The sequence below is a fragment of the Talpa occidentalis genome, unplaced genomic scaffold, assembly GCF_014898055.3.
Source record: "Talpa occidentalis isolate TD23 unplaced genomic scaffold, MPIMG_talOcc4v2.1 talOcc4.4, whole genome shotgun sequence".
Taxonomy (NCBI): domain Eukaryota; kingdom Metazoa; phylum Chordata; class Mammalia; order Eulipotyphla; family Talpidae; genus Talpa; species Talpa occidentalis.
This window is the reverse complement of record NW_023604295.1, coordinates 37,240,389-37,264,955: the sequence shown is the minus strand read 5'-3', so window position 1 is coordinate 37,264,955 and position 24,567 is coordinate 37,240,389. Positions and strand designations below refer to the sequence as shown.

At 35.9% G+C, this 24,567-nt stretch overlaps 1 protein-coding gene across 1 annotated transcript; it reads left to right on the top strand.

Annotated features, from left to right (window-relative positions):
- Positions 1 to 13,514: 13,514 nt before the first annotated feature.
- Positions 13,515 to 14,232, top strand: LOC119258089 (ATP synthase subunit s, mitochondrial-like). Its single transcript, XM_037526595.2, has one exon. The coding sequence runs from the start codon at positions 13,515 to 13,517 to the stop codon at positions 14,112 to 14,114; it is 600 nt and encodes a 199-aa protein (XP_037382492.1). The 3' UTR covers positions 14,115 to 14,232.
- The last annotated feature ends 10,335 nt before the right edge of the window (positions 14,233 to 24,567 follow it).

The following is a 24,567-nucleotide window of genomic DNA, read 5'->3' as shown; positions in this document are numbered from 1 at the left end:
GAAACCCTACAGGAAATATATATTTTTTTATTTATAGTGGGAACTCACTTGGAGTATTTTATTCAAGAGAGTAACAGGTTCAATTTGTGTATCCAAAAGTTCACTCTGATGACTCTGTAGAGATGAATACAGAGTGGAGGGTATGGGTAGGGATAGAGGCAAAGAAACTAGTTAAAAAACTTACAATAGTCCAGGAAATGACTGAAGAAGACTTGAACTGGAACCTTGGCAATGATGGCTAGTGTTCACTTTGGGATACACAGTGAAGGAATAGCATATCTAGAGATAATTGGAGTTTATGTCTCAAATTTTTATTCTCAATTGATTCATGTTGTGCATAATTTCATTTATTTTCAAAAAGCACCAAGTAATCTGTGATGTTTTTAATCATGATTAAATTATTGAAGTGCTTAAAATACAGTTAGAAGTATAATTACTCTGTTCTACACTCAATGGCTTTTAGTACCAGATCTTCTCTAGACAGAAATTTTACCCACAAAAGAACATGGACAATAAAACATTTATAGCAAACACAATTGTTCATGTGATTTATTCCTTATAAAAACTTCTCAGTGTCTTGTTATGTTATTTACCTGCTTTTAAATTCACTGAATTGCCAGGTTATTTTCATAAAGGTTTTATCCAAGAAATGCATTATCAATATGATATCTACAAAATGAGGTCATTATAAACACAGGCTTATTTAAGAGCTAATTTACTTGCCATATACAGGAGATTTAGGCTATGGGTTTCTGTGTGCATGAGAAAAACACAACTGAGCCACATGATAGTAAATGCCTAATGCTTTAAAAGGAAAACCTTTTCTCAATCTACAGAAATGCCACTTAGTTGGAATTGCGTGAGCAATTTATACTTCTGCTAAAATGTGTTCAAATTCAAGTAGTGTTTGTGTAATGAGATAGTCTGCATTAAGCTCTAATGATGATCATCACAAGGATAAAGTGTGTAATTTATCACACCTGCCATTGAAGGAGCTCTAAGAATTTCAAAAACAACCCCTCATTAATCTATTCATTTAGCTCTTTTCCCCTTGAAACTTTTTCAAGTTATTTAAGAAATTGTGCAGCACCTATGGGAAAGACAAAACTGTGGAGTCTTCCATGAAAAGTCTGAGGAACAGGGTCACAAACATGATTAATTCCAGGTAAAACTATCACAATCAGAGAACACTCAGAATCAAATATGTAATCAATCTGTGTTTTGTTATACCCTAAAATATTTAGATTAAGTTCCTCATTTAGAAGTTGAATATGTCTAGCATGTTCTTCCTCTACTTTCCCTAGAGGTCTGAAGCATGTTGGAGACCTGGAGGTCCATCACTCTAAAATAAATCATGGTTTTTGCTTCAGTGCTGCATAATTATATATTCAAAGACTGTTTCCCATGTCACCCAAATTGCCGCTATGTTTATGCATAATATGCTTACTAGTCTAAAATATACCAAAATAATATTCATGTTGTTAATAATAGAGCACAACATAGAGTCTGAATGTATTATTTAAGGTATATGCTTTGCTTGACATAAAATTTTAGGCCAGTCAGAATGCTAACAAAAAGTAATCATTATTAAATTTTATGATCCTTTCATATATCTATTTATATTATTAGGTTATTGACTTTTAAACATTTGCAGAACATTTTTATTTAACAGACATTATATAACTCCCCCCAAACTTTAACCCGTAATCAAGGATTTCTTCAAGGATAATGAATACGAAGAAAACTATTCTTGTGTTGAAATATGACTTAAAGCTCATGTGATGGCAAACAATTTATACTGGGAAAATATTTAGATTCAGAATAATATATTTATTCTTGCAAGTTTTAAACTGTCAATTTTACTACTGTTACCATCTTATGTTTTAGATTTATAATTTATTTTTTTATTGGAGTAATGTTGGCTAATGAAACCCTATGTATTTTAGGAGTATAGATTTACACCTCTTCAAATATGTTACCACACCATGCCCACCACCACAATATAACTCTCCACCAGTCCCATTGGACCCCCCACACTTCGCTCCCCACTTTCTGGTATGCAATCTCAATTCTGTGATCATAATCCAAAGGCTTGTTTTTGGTTGCTTTGTGTGCCCTTTGCTTTGTTTCCGAAATAATATTGCAAAGTTTTGTGAGGTAGTAGAAGTAAGTAGATATAGTTAATTAATTATGTAAATTTCAAATTAAGTATCCAAGTATATGTGAAGTGCATTAGGCAGAATAAAATGTACTTGCAGGGGGTGGGTAGGGCCTTGTTGCCCCAGCCAGATAAGATGCTGGCAAGCAATTAAGAAAAGGGCCTCACACCATGGGGCCAAAGACTTTTAAAGGGCTTCACACCGTGGAGCTGAAGATTCCCTGCACCCCACACCAGTGGGGCTGAAGATTAATCTATAACCTACAAACATCCCTTTGTTTTTTGTTCTTGGTCATATAAGAAAAAATTTCTTGGGAAGTACATTGGGCAATAAATTATAAGTATAGAATACTGTAAGTAAATGGCACAAAGAAATACCTGCTTAAAAATTAAACTGTAAATTTGGCCTGCCTGACAATGGGAAAGAATTTGTTATACAAGAATATGCCTGACAAGCAATCCAGGACAACAATAATAGTAAGTCCTTCTTTTGCTTTTTTTAGAAGTTTCTTAGGAAAGTTTTTAAATGAAGTTAACTGTGTTAAGAAGTTTCTAGGTAGAAAACACTGTGTTAGCTGATAACCAGAAAGTAGCTGGTCTCCGGCTGAAGGCCATGTGAATAAGAATCTTTTGATGCTTAGGCTTTAGCTGATAGGAGTGTACCAACGGCTATCAACTGTCTTAGGTAATTGTCTAAGGTGAAATAATGAGTTTTAGTGTAAGGTTTAGTTTTTTATCTATTAACCTTGAAGGTTGCCTTCTTGCTAAAAGCAGGTAGCAGCCAAAACTCTATGGGAAAAGAATACATTGATTGCTTCTGCTTTGCTTCCATGCATATGATGATGTAATCTCATTATCTCATTGCTTGCCTTAGTGTATAAATAAAGACCTGCTGAAACCCTGGAGCGGGGGAGGGGGGGGGCGGGGGAGATACTAACACAAGACATTGTGTCTGCCTCATTCCTCAATTGCACCGATGCTGTCCCATCCTTTAGGAAACCCTGACACCCAGTTTGCAAAGTCTGGTCTTCGGCATGTACTCTTAATTGCAAAAGGACAATCCCAATTAGAAGTGGCATATATAGAAACAAGCATCTTTTGGAATGAATGGAATAAAGAGTACCTAGTTGGATTTTGAAATAATATTTCAAGTAATATTTAAAACATTTCTATTTATGTGGTTATGGAGATGAGCAAATTCTAACTCAACAGTTTTTTAAAGATTTATTTATGCATACAAGAACTGGGTGTAGGCCAGAGGTGCGGGGTGGAGGCAGTGAAAGGAAAAAAGGTCTGGTGTGCCATGTGGGTTGCTCCCTGGCCAGGGATTGAACCCATGCCACAGTGGCTGGCTATAGCTTGACAGCTGAAACAACCCCTTGTGCCACTAGGGAGGCCCCCAACTCAACAATTTAAGTAATTTCTCATTGGTCATCAGGCTAGTAAGTGGGAAGAGCAGAATTTAAACATAAGTCTGTTGGATTCAGGTCAATATAATAGGTGATCAACATAGAGCATCACAAGTTTATCTTTTCTATACCTTATATGCAAATGCTTTTTTTTTAATTTGATATGCTTGCTTTGTGTTTAGAATATTATTCAAGTCTTTATATATATTGCTATAAAAACTTTAGAAACACAAACAAAAATACAAGTATTATTTCTGTGTACAGGTAGCAAGCATAAAAAGAAGAACCAGACAGCTCCCCGGGCATCTGCCTACCTTATGTCCACTGATGTCGAAGAATAAGTTTTCCATTTCTATACTGTGATCTCTCACATGGATCACCATTAATTGACCCTATGAAAAATGGAATCAAACTAGACAATCTATGGATCTCTAGAAACCTACACATAGATAGCAATTTATAAAGGAGAGAGATATATAACAAGTCAGAAAGAACTGGCTAATCAAAAACTGATTATCAATTAATTGATTCAACATATGAAAAAATAATTACTGCTTTACATAATACACAACATAAATACCAGAATTAAATCTTGACAGCCTTGGGCCTCCCTGGTGGTGCAAAGGGTTAAGCACCACACTATGAAGCAATCCAAAGCCTCTGCAGCACGAGTTTGATACCCGGCCCACCACGGAGCAATCCACATGGTGAAGCAGACCTCTCCTGTCTCGCCTGCTGCTCCCCTCAACAGTGTATTTCAGTTATTCTACCTGTTCTGTTCCCCACTCTGTCTCTGGTGAGCCTTCTCACTCGCTGTGTCTCTGGCCTGTGCCCCAGCTCTTGTATGCATAAATAAATAAATCTTTAAAAAAAATCTTGAAAGCTTTAAAATTATAGAAGAAAGTAGTTTCTATTATCTCAGTATAGTAGGGACTTTCAATAACAGGAATTGGAAAATGTAAAACTTAAAGAAAAAGATAGATTTGAGTACATAAAAATTAAATATATGTGAAAATACAAGTATAAAAAAATTAAAGTACATTAAAATGCATTGAATTTGAATCCATAAAATCATTACTAGTTATCTTTAACATATATGTGTATATATAGATATATATTATGGATATCTATTATTAATAGACATTAATAACATACACATGCATAGGTAGAAAAATGTCAGCAATTGGGATAACAGATTAGTGTCAGTATGTAAAAGACACACAAAAAAATACATAATGGGAGATACTTTTGGTAGACTTAAAAAGAGAACTAAAATCTTCTCTATAATGAATTTTTTTAATACCAAACTTAACCACTAATAAACAGTTACTCTGCTTAATAGGTGTGGATGTTTCTTTCAGAGTGACAAGAATGTGTTAGAACTAAATAGAGACAAAAGCGGCACAACATTGTGAATGGATTAAATGCAACTGAATTATCTATTCTGAACTGATTAATTTTAAGTATTATAAATTTTTCTGCCTAAAAAAAATCTCAAAGATATTAGAGGAAGAGAATCTTGTTAATTTGATTATTGAGGCTTTTTCTTTAAGTTAAATTCTGCCATAAAAACAGAATAGTTTGATTATAAATTTAAAGGTAGAATATGATCACTAAATATGAAATAAAAATTGATGATGCTAAAATTCTAACAATATCCAGGACAGCATAAATGAGAACATGCCATCTATTACCAGATGTCTGGCACACTAAGCTAGAGTGGTGTCTGATTAGATATCATGTACACTGGAGAAAATGTTTGATTTCCACTGAGAAAGGTTGGATAACTATCAAACTGGCTTATTTCTTCCCTGGTGGTTAAATGTTCAAGATACAAGAGCTGTTCCATCTCCTCTTCTTTTACTTCTTTCACTCTACTTTTATCATCAATTTACCATAATCCCTAAGTCACAGCTGAATACACAGGTAATTCCATTATTTTATTCCCACCTCTCCAACTCACTACCTGACAGAGTTAAATCCGTTCTGATTGTTCAGAAGGAGCTTCCATTTAGATAGTTGGACAGGAAACCCCGTAAAGTAATAGAACAGCTGCTGGGGCACCTGATTCCTTGGCTTCCAACGCAGCTGGCGAGAGCCATAGCAGTTACATGTCATATACTCAGTTCTCTGCTTTGTAAAATGAGATAATGATAGCAATAATGCTTACCTCCAGGTTATTGTGATTTTGTATAAAAATAGTTATGATAGAATACTTAGCATATGATAATGACACTTACATTTTATCTAAAGTTTTGATCTTTAGCACAGACTAAAAACAAAGTCCCTTGCCCCTTAGGGCACTAATATTGCTTGTGTAAAGTCAATCTGTGCAGGTTCAAGAGAAGAACTTGTGCTCTTTCTCTCTTTCTCTTTCTCTCTCTCTTTATCTCATACACACAAACACACACACTGATTATAAGTTATTAATTGTATACAATTGTGGGAATTGGCTAAAGGGTACATGTAAGGCTGATTCTCTTTGTCTGGTGCTGGAGACTAAAGTCAGAAAAGAAAACAGAACAACAGTCATTTATCAATATGTGTCACCAGGGAAGGTTGCTGCAGGGACCAGTGCACAGGGCCAGCTCTCACACTGCTGCTGCTGGCTGGCTCACCTTGCTATTGCAGGGCCCTCACGGGCAACTATCACTGTATTTCCCATTAGATTCTCCTTCAGTTTTCCTAATTTCTGTCTCAAGTGCCATTTACTGATTTGACAAAGAACACCATATCATTCAAGCTCGAGGCCTGAAGGTGGTGAGAGCTCAGTTTGGGTCTCAGTCCATTGTGGATACAATTAGAACTCTTAGATGTTTCCTCACCATGACCACTTTCCTCTCTTTCCATTTCCAAATCCATAGTCAGTACTAATGCCTTTTAAATCGCATGTAAAATAACTTTGGTGGCCCCCTCTTATCTTGGAATTCTTCAGTGAAGGGGATTTTTGGAAATGTAATCCCAGCTTAACTAAACAGAGAGAGTACAAATCTATCACAACCCACCCCTTGTCAAGTTGACATCCATTTATAACTTTTTTAACCATACTGAACTTAATTTCCAGATAAAGAAAAAAGCAAAAACATGTTTCCACTGAACATAAAGTAACTATCCCTCACAAAACTAAAAATATGCTAACCCTCTCCCCCAAAGTGGCTAAATATTTCCTTAATCTCTTTGGAGTAATGTTCAATCCTCTTTTAGGCGAGTTACATTCTACAGCTAATATTCTGAAATATACATACTATGATATAAAACTTACCACCACTAATACATTTTTTGTAGATAGTAGAGAAATAGGAAAGGGAAATGAAAAAATAGTTAATAAATCTATTCATATTACTTTGAAGAAATACATATTAATATAGTTCAAATTTCTGTACAACTGGTATTTGTAATTACCTTCTTCCACCACCTATCAAGTGCTACCTATACCCTTAGTAGGCATAGCAATTTGCCACAGTTATCTGTTGGATAGGACAGCTCATACCTTCATTCTTTTTTTTTTTTAAAGATATATTTATGTATGTATACAAGAACTGGGGTACAGGCCAGAGGTAGTGGGGTGAAAGGATTCACAAGAGACACAGGGGGGAACAGAACAGGCAGATGTACTGAAATACACTGCTGAGGGGAGCAGTAGGCGAGTGAGGAGAGGTCTGCTGCACCATGTGGATAGCTCCCTGGCTGGGGAGCAAAGTCTTGCTGCAGTGGCTGCAGATAGCTTCATAGGTTGCATCTTAATCCCTTGAGGCAATAGGGAGGCCCTAATACCTTCATTCTTGAAGTGTCTGGGCAAGTAACAGACCTGCCATTACTAAGCCACTAATTCTTTCCATTGGCTTTCATCACAGGATATGCAAGTACAGAGAGGCATCCCAGGGGAGCTCCCTGTATTATTACATACACATTCCTTCTTATCCCCATTTTGTAGTAGCAACATGCAAATTCATACATGTAATTTTGCATTATATATACATTATATGTATGCATTTTACATAATATGTGTACATGTTTATGTATATACAAACATAATAAAACTAAGGATTTACTATAGGAATTTGATCAGACATCCTTGTGGGAGCTGGTTAAATAATCAATGTAAGACTTGTATACATGATAGGTGGAAACAAAGGGAATATGGATATGAAGTTAGTGAGATAATGGACAAACTGGAACTCAAAGATATAAGCTGGAACCCATGAGGACATGGGGGAACTCACATCAGCCTCTCACCATCTCTAATACTCCAACTTTGGTGCTGTAGTTATTTCATGGAACATGCTGATGACCTTCAACCCAGAAATCAATATGTACCTGGCCTAGAAGTCAAAGCAGCCAAAGCATGATCCAGGTCAACTACAATAACTAGGAACCATGTGCAGAAAAGAATTCTGGAAACGGTGCTTCCAGTTTATCTAAACTGATACAATACAAATTCACTACATATTCTAAGGCAGGCAAACAAAATAAAAGACAACTCCTCTTTTGATTAGAATGTAAGAGGTATCTAGTCATCTAGAATCTATGTCCAATATTGTTTGCATTTCCCTCAACCTGAAATCATAGTTGTGCCTCTTATTTTCAAGATGAAGAACACTGTCTTAGAAGTGAAATATCTACATTCTAAACTTAGCTTTGCAATTCAGTAAATTCATCACATTTAGTAATTTTCTTAACAACTGTACAAGTCTGCTTCCCACCTGTAATTGGGACAAATAAATCCAGTCTCTCCTCATTCAATGATATGCTGATATAAGTAAACGAGATAATGAATGTTGAAACATTCTCTGACTTATAAAGAATAATGTACACACAAGAAATAGAATTATTAAATCTGTTTGTGCTTTAGTGACTAAAGACAGATGATGTCATCAGAACTACAGAGAATATAATTGATCTTAATTCCTAAGTGGTTCAACCCAGGTCCTTATGACATTTTCCCAACATTTCAACATGTTGACTGCAGTACTTGTGAGGCATTTTCTTTCCATTTTGCCAGCAGCAGGAAATGAAATCCATTACAGCCCCATGTAGGTGGTTAATTTGTTTGAACTGTCATTTAGCTAGGCCTTCACTATCTTCCTAATGATCTCCCTGGTGCAATGCAGTGCAACTTTTGAATGTTACTTGTCACCAAAGCAGCAGTTTACAAAGATGTGATTTGCTTTTATTTTATGGATTATTATCCTTCCATACTTTAATGAAAAACACATAATATACATAAAAATTCTATAAGAAAACATAGGAGGTGAGTTTCTTGCCAAAAGTGTTGACAATGCTTCCTTAGATTCGACACCAAAATCACAGATAACCAATGCAAAAATAAGGAAATGGGTCTACAGTAAGCTAAAAAACTTCTGCACAACCAAGGAAACCATCAACAAATTGAAAAGGCAACATACAGAATGGGAAAAAATAATTGCAAACCATGTGTCTGATAAGTAGTTAATATCCAAAATATATAAAGAACTCACACAACAGAAAAAGAAAAGGCACAACCCAACTTAAAAGTCGAAAGAGAAACTGAATAAACTGAATAACATACAAATGGCCAACAGGTACAGGAAAGGTGCTCACTATCACTAATTATCAGTGAAATGCAAACCAAAACCTTAATGAGTTACTATTTCATACTTATTAGACTGTTTATCATCACAAAGATGAGATAAACAAATGCTAATGAGGATGTGGACAACAAGGAACCCCTGTACACTGTTAGTAAGAATTTAAATTGGTATAGTTCTAGTGGAAAACAGTACGAAGTTTCCTCAAATATTAATAATGAAAAATAAAATCCTCAAAAAGTTAAAATGATCCAGAAACCCCATTTCTTGTTATATATTCAAGAGAAAGTAAAACAGAATAGCAAGGAAATAAATGTACTCCATATTCTTTACAGCATTATTCAACACAGTCAAGTTCCAAGACATAGGAACATATCTATTCATGAATGAATGGATCAAGAGGTTATCTATCTATCTGCCTATCAACCATCTCTCTTATCTGATCTATCTTTCATTTATCCATCTGTGATGGAAAAGTGTTCAGTCATGAAAAAGGAAATCTTGCCCTTTGAGACAACATAAATGAACCCTGAGGGTTTACACTAAGTAAAATCAATTAGATAGACTCAGATAAATAATGTGTGGTGTCACTGATATGTGGGAGCTAATTAGAAAACCAAGTTCACAGAAACAGAGAATAGAAAGATGTTTTCATGACTAGAAAGTTGGAGAAACGGGAAGAGGTTGGTAAAAACATACAAACTTCCAGCTTTACGATGAATGAGGTCTAAAACATACAAACTTTCAGGTTTAAGATGAATGAGGTCTAAATATCATATATATAACATGGTGAATATATGTGATAGCAGTGTGCTATATAATTGAAATTTACTAAGAGAGTAGAACCTAATTGTTCTCACCAGAAAATATATAAGTAATAGATGTGTTAATTAACCAGATTGGGGCAGGGGGGAGAGGGTAGTCCATTTACAACATTGAAAACACAAAGACAATACACAAACACACACACACAAACCCCATGAAAGGCATTTGACCAAGCACTGTGGAGGGAAGTGTGGGATGGGGGTGATTATTAAAATGAGAGAGAAAGAAAGGAACAAACCATTTTCTTGCCTATAAAAAAACTCAGGTATCATTAATTAATTAAGCCAACAAACAATTACTGAGAACCTGCCTGTGCTAGCTTCTTAGGCATTGAAGACAGAGCAGTGAGTAAAACAGGAGAATGTTTTGCCCTCATTTAACTAATGAAGTAGATAATCTATAAATAAAGGTATAAAGATATCACAAAAAAATTCACACAACGGGATAAAGTGATCCTATTGTATTAGGTTATATCAGTTGATAAAAATAAAAATAAAACATCTTTGAAGAGGAAACTTAGGAGCAGAGAACCATGTGGAAGAAAAGTGAGCTTTCCTGGCAAAAGAATAGTATAGGTGGGCCTCCCTGGTGGTGCAAGGGGTTAAGACACAACCTATGAAACTGTCCACATCCTATGCAGCATGAGCTCGATCCCTGGCCAGCTAGGGAGATACCCACATGGCACAGCAGATCTCTCCTGACTCACCCGCTGCTCCTCTCACCAGTGTACTTCGGTCAATTTGCCTGTTCTGTTCCCGATTCTGTCTCTGGTGAATCTTCTCACCCTGCCCCCCACACCTCTGGCCTATACCCCAGCTCTTGTATGCATAAATAAATAAATCTTTTTTTAAAAGAATAGCATATGCAAATGTTTTTATATTATTTTACTAAAGGTTCTCTACAAACTCTCAACTCATTCAAAAAGTAAAAATTGTCCAAAAATTTACTGCATACAACTTTCAATTAGTCAGAATCTCAATGTCTTGATCACCCTTGCTCTTTATTAGTTTTTGTTTTGTTTTGTTGTTCAAAAATTCCCCAGTGAGATATTTGTTAAGACCAATAACACCGGGCCTCCCCGGTGGTGCAGCGGTTGAGCGCCGGGTTCGATCCTGGCTGCTCCCTGGCCACTGGAGGAGTGTCCCACATGGCGCGCAGACCTCTCCTGCCACCCACTGCTCCCCTCAGCAGTGTACTTCGGTCCTTCTGCCTGCTCTGCTCCCCGCTCTGGCTCTGGTGAATTCTCTCACCCTCCCGCGCTTCTGACTGTACCCAGTGCTTGTATAAATAAATAAATAAATAAATCTTAAAAAAAAAAAAAGACCAATAGCATTGTATTGTCAAGAGATGTGGAAATATTAAATGTTTAACTTTTGGCATCTTGTTCACTTGCCACTATTTGTCATCATCCTGAACAAGATAACCTAAAGTAAGCATACACACACAGACTAAAATAACAACGTATAAAAAAACAAATGCAATATAATAAAAGAGTGTTAATCTAGACCACTGATTATATGAAAACCCTGAATGACCAAGAATTTTCTTAAAGGTGAGGGGAAATCTGTGAGCGGAAGTCAGTAGTTGTATGTCAGCATGAAGCCCCTGCCTTGCCTCCAAACTCTAGCAAGCCTTATCGGTAACTAATGATTTTAAAGGAGCCACGGCTGAATAGGGTTTCATTAGTCATGATGATGGTGAAGTTAAATTAAAATTTGCTTCTTTGATGGAAAAATTTGCAGGATTGCAATTAAAAAAAAAACTCACAGTATTAGGACAAACTGGAAACAATCATTTTAGCAACGGATGACATGTCATTACAGGCTTGAAATATCTGTCTTAAAACTTTAGACTGATGGCATATTAAAGTCTATTAACCTCAGTTATTTTGTCCTCTAAGTAACTTTGTAAAGTACAGAACAACTTTAAAATTGAATGAGCTTTTTTTTACATTATAAGATGCGCTATTTGACCTTTTATGTTTTTAACAGAAATGCCTCGTTATTCTAAAAGTGGTTTAATACACCATTATGTTGGCCATAAAATATTTCTTCCTGTAATGTCCCTTTTGCCCTTTCTTCTATCATTAGCATATATTTTATACTTTCAGTTTAATACTAAGATCATTTCCATGGAGAGACACTCCTATATCATTTGTTCAATTCTAACACTATACTGAAAATAAATTCATTGATAAGGAAAACATTTAAAAACTCAAGATACAGATACAATAATGGGAAGAGGCAGGGAAGGAAAGGTGTTAGAAGGATGAAAACCTGACTGAAGACCTATTTAATCCAGGGGATAGAGAGAAGAGAGGCCTGCTTCTGGCAAGCACAGCTAGGTTACAGAAAACTGTGAGACCCAAGGGTCAGAATGGGTAGGAGTATAACAGTCAAAGAATTACACTGTCTTGAGATATTTAAAATGTTCATTTTATGAGAAAGTGAGCAACAGTTCCATATCTCCTCTGAGCTATACTACAATTACTCCTAGATGCAGAAGGTCAAGATATATAGGACTTAAAAGTCAGCTATCAAATGTTGTAAGTGACAAGAAAATCAGTTTCCTAACTAGCTTAAGGAATGAATACTGACAGCCTAAAGTAAGGAAAAGGAAAAGGGGAAGAAAAAATAAGACTGAAAAATTTTGAGAATGTACAGATAAAAATCTTCAGAATTAAAATCAGAAACTCCAGGTTCTACTAGGAACAGTCAGGTCATATTATCATGACACTTGCCAGGTGAATTGGAAAGCACGTTCAGACGTCATGGAAAGACAGCCGCACGTTTTTCAAAAGCTTTCAAATTTAAATGTTGCCATTTAATTAACAGATAAGTAGGTAGCCAAAATAAAGTATAGCTAATGGTCATCTATGATGATGTGTTTTATTTCTGAATGAGAGCCATGTGAAAACAACACAACTGCAATATTCCATGTAAATGCAAACTGACCTCTAATTGAGTTGCATAATATAAACATAAAGATGACTGAGAAAGAACATGAAAGCATTCTGATATTGGAAGTGACTGACAGTTAAAATAGTTTGTGATTACACATGGGTGAATTAGGTCAATGCATTTCTGAATGCTTGATTTAAAGAGCATCTGTGGGCAGATTTTGCATGGTGAAGATAAATTGTGTGTGTGTTTGTGTGTGTGTGTGTATGTTAAGAAATAAACTAGAAGTTAAGATGCCTGGAACGGAGTCACAGGGACATAGGTAATAGTTATGAAACCTTAAGGAAGTTACTTCACTCTAATCCTAAATTTACTTCTCAATGAACAGGACAATAACCCCTTTTATTGCCTACCAAAATTACCACAATAGGATCAAATTATACTTCAGGTGAAAGTGTTTTGTCAAGTGCCATAATGTTTTAAATAAGCCTCAACATTTTGTAAATTACTCTTGAATTATTCAGTCAATTTGTTATTGAAACAAAGGACAATCTAAAAAGACCTATGATAGCTAGCATAGCCTACCGTCATATAGCTAAAACCATAGCAAGTAGAAAGAAACGTGCTGGGTCCAGGCCTCCGACGCTATCAAACGATGCTGCTTAGAAAAACTTCCCAGCAGTTGTGCAGCTTAAAGAAACTCCCACGGTCATGTGACTCCCGTTACTTCTGGGTCTGGTTGAATGCAGTGTTTAATAAAGTAGATTATGAATGCATCAAGGACGTAGGCCCAGACAGGGCAGCCTCCGAGAGGCTGCTATGCTGTGAGGCCATGGTGCGCTACCATGGCCCGCAGAGGTGGCAGAAGGACTACAACAGCCTCCCAACAGGCCCTCTGGACAAATACAAGATTCAGGCTATCGATGCCACAGACTCTTGTATCATGAGAATTGGATTTGATTACTTAGAGGGCCTGCAGCATGTTGAAAAAATAAAGCTATGCAAGTGTCACTATATTGAGGATGATTGTTTGGAGGGACTTAGTCAATTTGAAAATTTACAGAATAGCATGTTGGAAATGGAAATAATTTCATGTGGAAATATCACAAGCAAAGGCATCATTGCTTTGTATCACTTAAGTAACCTCAAGTGTTTGTTGTTAAGTGATCTTCCTGGAGTAAGAGACAAAGAAAACCTTGTTCAAGCCTTTAAGATAGCACTGCCTTCTTTGGAACTAAAATTGGACTTGAAGTAAAATAGTAATAATAAGTGTCTTATTTCAACTTAAAGTATCATTTGAAATTATTGATCCTAAATGGTAACAAATATAATTATCAATAGAACTGTAAGGATGTATTAGCATAATATTTCAAAGCAAAGTCTATTATATGCAGAAAAGAATTATTCAGATGTGACTCACTAAAGGTACTCAATTGGAAGTGATTAAATCAATCATTAAATCATTTTAAGAGAACTGCAAAAAAAAAAAAAAAATAAAACCACAGCAAGTAGGATACAGCAATAAAACTTTAGCTTACCAACTCAACATTGTGAAAGTTAGCTTTCTGTGTTTGCGAACAGTATCTCTCAGTATCATTTGCTTACTGAAATTAAGAAACTAGTAGGAGAATTCATTGATATGGGCTTATGTACTATTGCTTTATGTGATTCAGAAAGAACATCCTGAAAATCAGCCATTCTATATAAGGGATTTTTAAACATAAAATATAACCTAGAGTGACACAATAAAACAGAATGATCCGAGTTAAGTAACCTTTTTCCAAAAGCAGAATAAGGAGAAACACAGCATGAGTTTATATATTATTTAAGGGTGTCAGTGGGGTCTGCAAATTATAGTTATAGTAATAGGGAAGAAATTCTGCTAGTCCTGGGCACAATAGGAATGTGCCCGTACACCCTTCACACCTTCACAATTCTTTGGATGTGACAATATCTTATCCAAGACTATACAACCAATCCTTATTGATTAAGTAGACTTTCATGTTCAATTAGTCTATATTTGCAAATTTCATCCTTTCACATAATCAAGGATTAAAATGTAATTACCAGTTGGTGAAAGGTGAAAAAAACTGTACGTTTAATGCCACTAAAACTATTCTTAACCTGTCCTATGACCTTGGACAATTTAACTCCCATATTTTCATTTTAGTGTCCTTATCTATAAAAGTAGAGGTTGGATTAGGTGATCTCTAAGGCTCCATAAATCTCCAATGTTCTGGTTTTTATATGGGCTCTCCAGATATTTCACATTAGAGTTGGAGAACAAAACGTTGATATCAAGTAATGAATAAATACAGTAACTAATGAATAAATATTCATTATTTCCCCCCATAGACTCATCATTTTCTTTTTTCAAAAATTCTGAAATAATCACTCTTTAAATATTTTCATATAATTTCTTTAGATAGGATGTCATTAAAGGTTAAAATCAAATTTGTCACTTTCATAATTAGAAAAAAGAATTTTTTTTCTGTTTTTATTTAGCCCTGGGTATATTTTGCATATCAATTTCAGGAAGAAACATAACTTTCAAAACCTTCAGTGTCATGCATAAAAATGTATCTCTGTGCAACTTAAAGAAAATTTCATATGGCAAAGATCCTTAGAAAACATCAAGCCCATGCACTTGCTTTTATAGAAATAACTCAACAATACCCATGACTACACAGTAAAGTAATAACTTATGACCTAATCAACAGGACTGATGTGATTCTGATTTAATGCACAATTTATTCATAAACAAAGTCTTGCAGGAGGACATTGTTTGAAAATAACAAATGCCTATTGATTTATATATCTTCATATATAGGAGAATTGACAGCTTGTCAAGCAATCTCAATAGAATATTTACTCTAAAGAACTAAAAAATTATATAGTTACCTTATTCTATGCTTTTCATAAATAATTAAGAATTTAAGTTTAAATTCTGCCTATATATATGGGTAAGATTGTTTCCAAAATGTAATTATTCTGAGAAAATTTTACATTTTGTAGTCTGTTGGTAGAGAGGGTATGAAATGTAAGACAAATCCTGTCCATACCTGGGAAGACAACCTATTGCACATGCATGTGTGCTAAATGCACACACACACACACACACACACACCTTAAGGTAACTACAGAGTTCTAAACCACATGAAACTAACAATCCATGTAGTAAAAAGCTAGAACAGAAAAATATTAATGAAATGTAACTATTAAGTAACAATCCTTGAATAAGTTGGAACTTGAATTAAAGGATGAAAGATGACTAGGACTGGGAAATGCAGAAAAGAGTGAAAGGACACTCCCTAGAAATACAAGAACAGACTTAAGCCATTTGGAGCTTAGCCCAGGCAATTTTTTGGGAAGAAGAAAAACTGTCAACAAAATTGTTTCTACTCTTGATCAGAGTGTAACAAATACCCTGAACAATAAGGAAATGTCAAAGGGCCATTCACACTGGCTAAATGGCTTCCTCCAATAAATAACACGAAATTGGAAGTATGGGAACAATCTATTAAAGATATAGATAAAATATGTCAATGCTGTGAACAATGGACTAACTCTGAAAAAAAAGCTAGAAGCTAGGAGATCAGTTAGGGGACTCATACAGAAATCTCAATACAATGTAAACATGGCCCAAAAACAAGTCAAAAATCTTGTCCAAACAAGACATATTAGGAGAAACACTGCTAATATTTGATTGTAGAACTGCTGCAAAGCATCCAAGTTTATCCCAAGTTATGAACCTTGAGAGACTAATGAAAAAAAAGCACTACAGAGAGAAATACAGTTTTTAGGGAGAAGAGTCAATTAAGAATAGATATCAGGACAGGACTGATAAAAGGGATAAGGGGTATTACATTAGAATCTTAATGGGGCAAATGTATAAATGGGAAATAGAAGAGAATCGGGATATGATGAATATATTTAGGAACTATCGACTTGAAACAATATAGACATTCTATATGAAAATAAGTATGGTGGTGGATTGTAATATTTTTAATGTTATAGAAGTCTGAGACTTTTAATGGAAAGCATAGATCATCTCCCCATTTGAAAGAAATACTAATATAAAAATATATAACTTTGAACATAATTTCAGGTTGTAATCACTCTCCTAATATAAATTCCAAGATAGCAAAGTTTACTTTGTGTAACCAAGAGCAGAGGGAAGTGACAGTTGAAAAAATACCTTATTGATAATTTATTTATAATTTACTATACATCAAGTATTATTTTATTATTCTAAACACATCATTTTCATTTATCTCCATTATAATTAATGATGTAAAATAATCATACACTGTATGATGTAAAATAATCTACCATCATACAATTCTCTGTCCAGGCTATAACTTCTAGTCTAATTATCTAAGTATCCTATTAGATTTACAGAAAAATGGCCAAAGAGCAGGAAAAAAATAAACTGAGGATTCTTGCATTTGAGTCTTCATTCACATTTATTCTTATCAGAAACGTATTCTGACATTGTTAATATAGTAAAAAAGATTTTATTTGAGACTATTGTAAAAGGAGAAAGAGCAGTATAGTATTGGGATAGAGAGATCAAACTCAACTCCTAAAACAGCAAAGACTGCTAAGGATTTACAGCCTATGAGAGGAGTTGTGGTCAATGGATGAAAATCACTAAGAAGAATTTGATTATATATCAAGAGTAGGAGGATTATTGCTAACCTGGATTCTTGATAAAGGTAAGCCAAGGCAATCAGATACTAAAGATGAGGATAGTCTCGAAAAAAAAAAAAAATCACAATTGCATATTCTTTGCTAAAACTGGGTTCAGAAGGCCAAGAGCAGTGGGCCTCCCTGGTGGCCTAGGGGTTAAGTCTCAGCGCTATCTCTGCTGTGGTCTCAGTTCAATTGCAGTCCAGGGAGCTAATCAATATATGGCACAGCAGACCTCTCCTGTCTAGCCCACTGCTCCCCTAAGTGTATTTCAGTAGATCTGCCTGTTCTGCTCCCCACTCTGTCTCTGGTGACTCCTCTCACTGGAACACCTCTGGCCTACACCCCAGTTTTTCAGGACAAATATACATAACAAAAAACAGAAACAAAACAGAAGGCCAAGGGCAGAGTTCAAGGGTGTGACCTAATCAAAAAGAGCATGGTTAGAAGGCCTGGCTAGTTTGGTTAAGAAACAGAGCTCTGTCAATCTCTTTACATTCATCTCTTCATTACCAAAAAAAAAAGTCCTAAGAATATGACAGACACTGTTAAAAATACTGAAATCAATTAGACAGATATGTCCTTACCCTTATGGAGCTTGGAAAATAACTCTTCCTCCTTCATAGCTCAGCTGAGAGATTTACTCCCCTATAAATATATCCCTGACTCTGCTTCACAAGGACCTATCCCCCATCATAGGTTTATCTCTCCAGGCTGTAATCTTCTGTCTAATTGTTTATGTATCCTACTAAACTATAAGTCCTATAAGAATATGGATAACATTAGCCTGGTTCACTCATTCCCAATAGCTTGCACTAAACCAGGCCAAACAGTAACTCAGTAAATAGTTGACAAAGTTTGCAAAAGATAGACAATAAAAGTCATTAGCTGGCAAGTGATGCCAGATGCTAAGAGATGCCAAGGATATGTTGTTTCCCAGATATAAGACTACAGAAAAGTCAAATGAATGAAGAATGGAAAGATACTATCAAAAATAAGAGACCCGTGACCTGTCTGAGTTGCTGAAGTCTGAAATTTTCAGACAGCCAAACAGCAGAGGGACTGGGATTTCAGATATAGTTCATTAGAACATGGAACATGTCCTTGATCCTGAAGAAAATGACTCTTGGCTCTGGAACCAGCTATAATACATTTAACTAACAAAAGCTCCCAGAGCTCAGTTTAATTGTTGATTTAGTGTATTTCTTTCAGTAGACCTCACTTTCCTCATTAGTAAAATGTGAACTACAGACAAGAGGAGGGTTGGCAGTGAAATGCATAAAATTATAGTGCAATATATATATGAGCAATAATTCTAAGTGTTTAATAATCTTATGGCCTTCCTGGGTGTTTCTGAGGCAGTAGGGGTTTATCAAAGGAGTTAATTAAAGAAACGGTGACATGGGGGTTATAGTAGATACTGGGGTCTAATTAACACCATGGCATTTTTATCTTTGTATAGCCAACTTCCAGAACAATTATCATCTCTAATTTTCTAACTGAAATAAAATGAAAAAAGAACTTTGAATCATGGAAGAAAGATGTTAGTGCAAGACATGGATTCAGGAGACCAACTGCTCAGAGCTGAGATTAGCTCTCACCTGATAGCTTTGTGACCATAGGAAAGCACTTAAACTCTTTGTGCTTTAATCTCCTCATAAGATAAAGGGAATTATTAGAACTCCTTGTGTAATTTTACAAATATCACACAACCCAAACCTGTGAAGGGCTAAAAATGATTCTTATATTAGAACAGGGGAAGAATACCAAAATGGATAACCTAACAGTGTCCAGCACAATGCTAGACATTTTTGGAAAAAGTTTTATCATTTGATTCCAGTTATAAAAATATTACAGATTAGAAGTCTAATATTCAAGTCTTTTCTCATATCCCCTTATCTGGGCATCTTAGTGACCCCAGTCATCTGAGTATGTGTGGGCTTGAACTGGGTATCACTGTTACTCTGAATTACTTCAATATTATAATTAGCAGTGAGAAAAGTGTCAGATTAAAAGCAAAAATAACTAAGAAGACTCTTCATTATAAATCTGTAAAATCCTTCCAGCATTTTGTTTTTTTCTATAAATTCAATATTCTCTCTGATTTTTGATGTCTGACAGACTGAGGGGATATGACCATTCAGCATACTGTCATATTGTATGGATAAACTCAAGTGCATGCCTTTACTTCCCTTAGTAGCTCTAAGAGTCTAGAATGATATTTCAAGGTTAAATACTTTTGTTTACTAAAACTGAATCCAGATGAATTTCATATTCTGTTAAAGATCGTAAACAACTTAGGATTTATGCTTTACCTATCTAGCACAAATCTGCTCTTTCTAAGTCTTCTCTGAATAATGACTTCAAATTTTTATCATTAATGACATACTGGTACCTGATAATCCTAAAAATAACATCATTTTCGGCTGTAAAAAAAAAAAATGATTGGATCAGACACAATTTTTTTCAACTTTTCTCCTCTCTCTGATTTTGTCCCAAATGATCATTTCATTGCACATTGAGAACTGTTCATCAAACCCTAAACACACAATTAAAGCTTTAAGTGCCAATATCAAGCACCTGCATGCTTGAGAGCAATGATTACAGACAAAAAAGAAAGAATTGGACAACATGAATGTCATTTATCATCACTCCTGGGATGCTGAATATAATGTGCCTTTAATCATTGGCACTTGTATTGCACATTTCAATTACAAACAAAAGAGTTATATGAATTATGTCCTCATAACAACTCTATAAAGAGGTGTCACCCTCCCCCCCCACCCCCTGCCACTGACAGACTGTGAGCTGAGATGCACATAAATGAGTCCGTAATATAACCAGGGCCAAACCCTCTTAGTGTCTCCCCAAACAGTACAGTCCTTGGCTGTCTCCTCCAGGTCCTATCTTCCTAAGTCAAACACTTTTCTGTGCACTAGTTCATAGTGGTTTTACTATGTCTTCCTGGCTTTCAGTGAGACGATATTGATGTATGAACAATGCAGAGTTCACTGGTGCTTGACAAAATAATGAATTCAATTTCTCATTAATATTTATTCCTCCACACTACTCATTTCAGTGAAAAAAGTCACTTTTCTTCCTTTACCCCCAAACCAAAACCACTAGACAACTGGTCTTATTTACATTAACTGGCTATATATAGGTTGTTTTTCCTTTCATTTTTTGTTTAATAGTGGCAAAACTGGTTTATAATACTGTATATGATTAAGAGGTATAGGAACACAGTGTTTGTTACCAGACCATACCCACCACCAAGACACCCATAGTTTTCCACCATAATCGACTATGCCCCCTACGCACTTCCTCTCCCTACCATCCACTTGCTCTCATGCAAGGTTGTTACTTTTCAAGACTTGACAACTGAATGTCATGCGCACCTTGCTCTCTAGCCAACTATTCAGACATATGCTTCTGAGCAAGGAAAGACAACCACAGAAATTCCTAAATTCCTCCAGGTAAGTGATTCTAAACTTTGCTGCATATTAAAATTACCTGCAGAGCTTTAAAAAAAATCCCAGTGCCCAGACCCTTGCCCTAGAGAGTTGAATTTAATTGGTCTGGCATTCTGCCTGAGCACAGGGATTTTTAATACCTCCCTGAGTGATTCTAATGTGCAATCAGGGCTGAGAAACACTGACTTAAGATATAACTTAGAGCAGTGCTCCTAAATATCGGCCACACAGAATTTCCTGGGGGACTTTTAAAAATACTGAAGCCATGACCTCATCCAAGACCCAATTAAATCAGAATCTCTTTAAGTAAAGGTTGTAAAGTTCCACAGGTGACTTTGCCCTGTGGTTTGGGGGAATCATTGCTCTAAAATCCTTAATACTTAACATAGATTGGCAAAGAGCAAACAAACCCTGGCACCCAAAAGCTTGCTAGAATTGTTTCAGGCCCCACAGACATAGCAAATCAAAACCTTCATTTTCACAAGATCCCAGATAATTTGCACGCATATTTAAATGTGAGAGACTCTTGTCTGTCAGGATTACTTTCTTAAAGACCTGAGGGTACTGTTAGTTTTCCCCAATTGGCCCATTTCTTCTCTGTTGACTCTTCTCAAATTTCACATGAAAACATACTATTAACTAGGGCCATTGTGATAAACTGCTATCACACATGGCCAGCCTACTGGCCACACAGCACAGAACTGATTACTTACACCTAATTATCATTAGTAGCTATTTACCAAGCTAATCCCAGAACCTGAAATTTAGGTAGGAACTTTCATAACTCAACTAATTTTAACCACTTTCATGCCAACCTTTTATTATCTACTTCACACTGTACTCTACCCAAATACAGAATGTTCTACTTTTCCAAGCATGACGCATGCTTTCTAGCCTCCTACCTATATATTTATTTCTAACATGTTTTCCTCATATTTCAAGGGTATCCATTGCAGTTCAGTTAACTGTTTCATGAAAATTTCTCTGATTTTGTTCCATCCACAGTGGTAATAGTCTCTCCTGGCACAGAATAGTCATAAGACCCTACCTGTACCTTTTTGTGGCCCATTTTTGAATCTCTATGTCAGTTTTCCAGACTTCGTCATATATCCTCTGTTAGATGACAAGTTATATTAGGAAGGAATGCATGCATAATTCACTTATATAAAATTCACACTAACTTTCTCAGAACCATATGTACGGTAGGTAATTTGTCTGCTTTTCTTCTTACAATTTTTTATGCTTAAGCAGCTGAAGTTTGTCTTCTTAGCAGAGTACCATTTGCCTTTCCCTCTGAACCTGAAAAGATTTTACTTCTCTGTTCATCAACTCTGCCCTGAATAGATCAGCATTTTACAAAATGTGATCTTTCAGATGTGAACTCTGAATCTCAAGAGGGGATCATGTCTGGAATCTTTATTCACCCAAACACAGTATTAAAGAACTCTTACAGGCATTGTTGGCTCTTCATGACACACTTTGGGATATTTTTAATAATAGTGAGGGATAAGTCATCCAAGATAAATTTAGGACTGTTCAGATTTTCCAGGTGTAACTAGATATGCCATCAACATTTCTTCCTTTCCAGTTAGAACACCAAGAGACCTCACCAAAGAAGATAGACTACCACAATGACTCTCACGCGAAAAGGTGAAGATTTGAGTCAGAAATCATCATGGGAAGAAAACAAGGAAAAAACAAAGAAAAATGGCTGTGTTATTTCTAGGGAAACTCTTGTGTTAAGGTGGATCAACTAAGGGCCTTTAGCATACTCTGAGTTGTGTCTAAGAAATAAGGAAGTACTTACTGAATTTGAACTATCCTTAAAAAATGCACTCATGATGATCTTGGATGTAGTGTGTTCTACTCTACTTAATGAAAAAATATGAAATAGGGAGAGAGGTAGGGAAAATAAAAATACCTTCATCACTTCTAAAATTCTGAGAAACCTCCATGACTTTAAGAAACAACAGGACCTCTCTGGTGGTGCAAGTGTTTAAGCCTCAGCACTATTAAGCTATGGGCAGCCACTACAACAGAAGTTCGAGCCCCGGACAGGGAGCTAACCCACATGGTGCAGCAGACCTCTCCTGTCTTGCCCGCTTCTCCCCTCAGCAGTGTATTTCAGTAGATCTGACTGTTCTGCTCCCACTCTGTCTCTGGTGAATCCTATTACCCCCCTCACCTCTGATCTACACTCCAGCTCTTGTGTGCATAAATAAAAAAAAAATTTAAAAAAATAAAGCAACAACAAAAAAGAAAATCACTGAACCAGCTGTAACAGATGGCACGATTAGTGTCTTAGAATTATTAGAAACTAAGACAAAGTTGACTGGCAATTTACAATAATGTTTCTGATCAGTGTTCTTAAAGTAGTTTCATAAATATATTGAGATATCACACATGATTTTATCAATGCTGAACAATCTAGGAGAATGAGACATAGTGATGTAGACACCATTTTGTAATTAAGGACAGTTCCTTGTCAAAGCTAATGATAAAGCATCCCTCCATTTCTGTTAAGTGACTTTAGAATGAGGAATAAATGGAATAAAGGAGAGAAGTAGCCTAGTTTCAATAGCTAAAAGCTAAGAAAAAGAGGTCAGATATATTTAAGTCTTTATGATCTATAGTCATCTCTATTGACTCAATATTTCAGATAATCCTAATGATTGTATTCTTTATTCCTGTTTTCTTCAAATGGATAAAAATATTTTTGGGAGCCATTTTTATTGATGATAGAACAATGTATGGACTAAAATGATATGGTTCTTAATATATAAATATTCATACTGGGGCCTTCCCGGTGGCGCAGCAGTTGAGCGCTGGGCTGTGAAGCTGCCCACAGCCTCTGCAGCACCAGTTCAATCCCCAGCTGCTGGTGAGGGTCCCACATGGCGCGCAGACCTCTCCTGCCACGCCTGATGTTCCCCTCAGTAGTGCACTTCGTCAGTCTGCCTGTTCTGCTCCCCGCTCTGGCTCTGGTGAATCCTTTCACCCTCACCTTATTTAAATCTTTTTAAATAAATAAATAAATATCCATACTGATTTACTTTGTGTCTTTTCAAATATTTGAAAATAAAGCCCCATTAGCTCTGAATAATTAGTTACAGTGATATTGAAAATTTTTACCTCTCACACAACTTTCTCCACTCATAACTTTTTATATATTTATTTATTTTTTTTGTGTGTGGGACCCTCACCGGCAGCCGGGGAACGAACCGGTGCTGCAGAGGCTGCAGGCAGCCTTGCAGCCCAGCGCTCAACTGCTGCACCACCAGGGGAGGCCCCATAACTTTTTATTTTTTAATTGTTTTAATTACTCATAAATATCTCTTCCAGTTGAATAGTCAGAGGGGTCAACATTTTTGCTATCACTCAGAACACTGGTTCCTAAACTTAGATATTCACTGAACATGCCTGGCACTTAGATAAATTGTGATACTGAGTTTCACCTTCAGAGATAACTCTGTAATTAGTCTTGTCTGTGGCCCAGGGGTCAGTATTTTTTTTAAATCTTTTTATGAAATTCCAAGATGCATA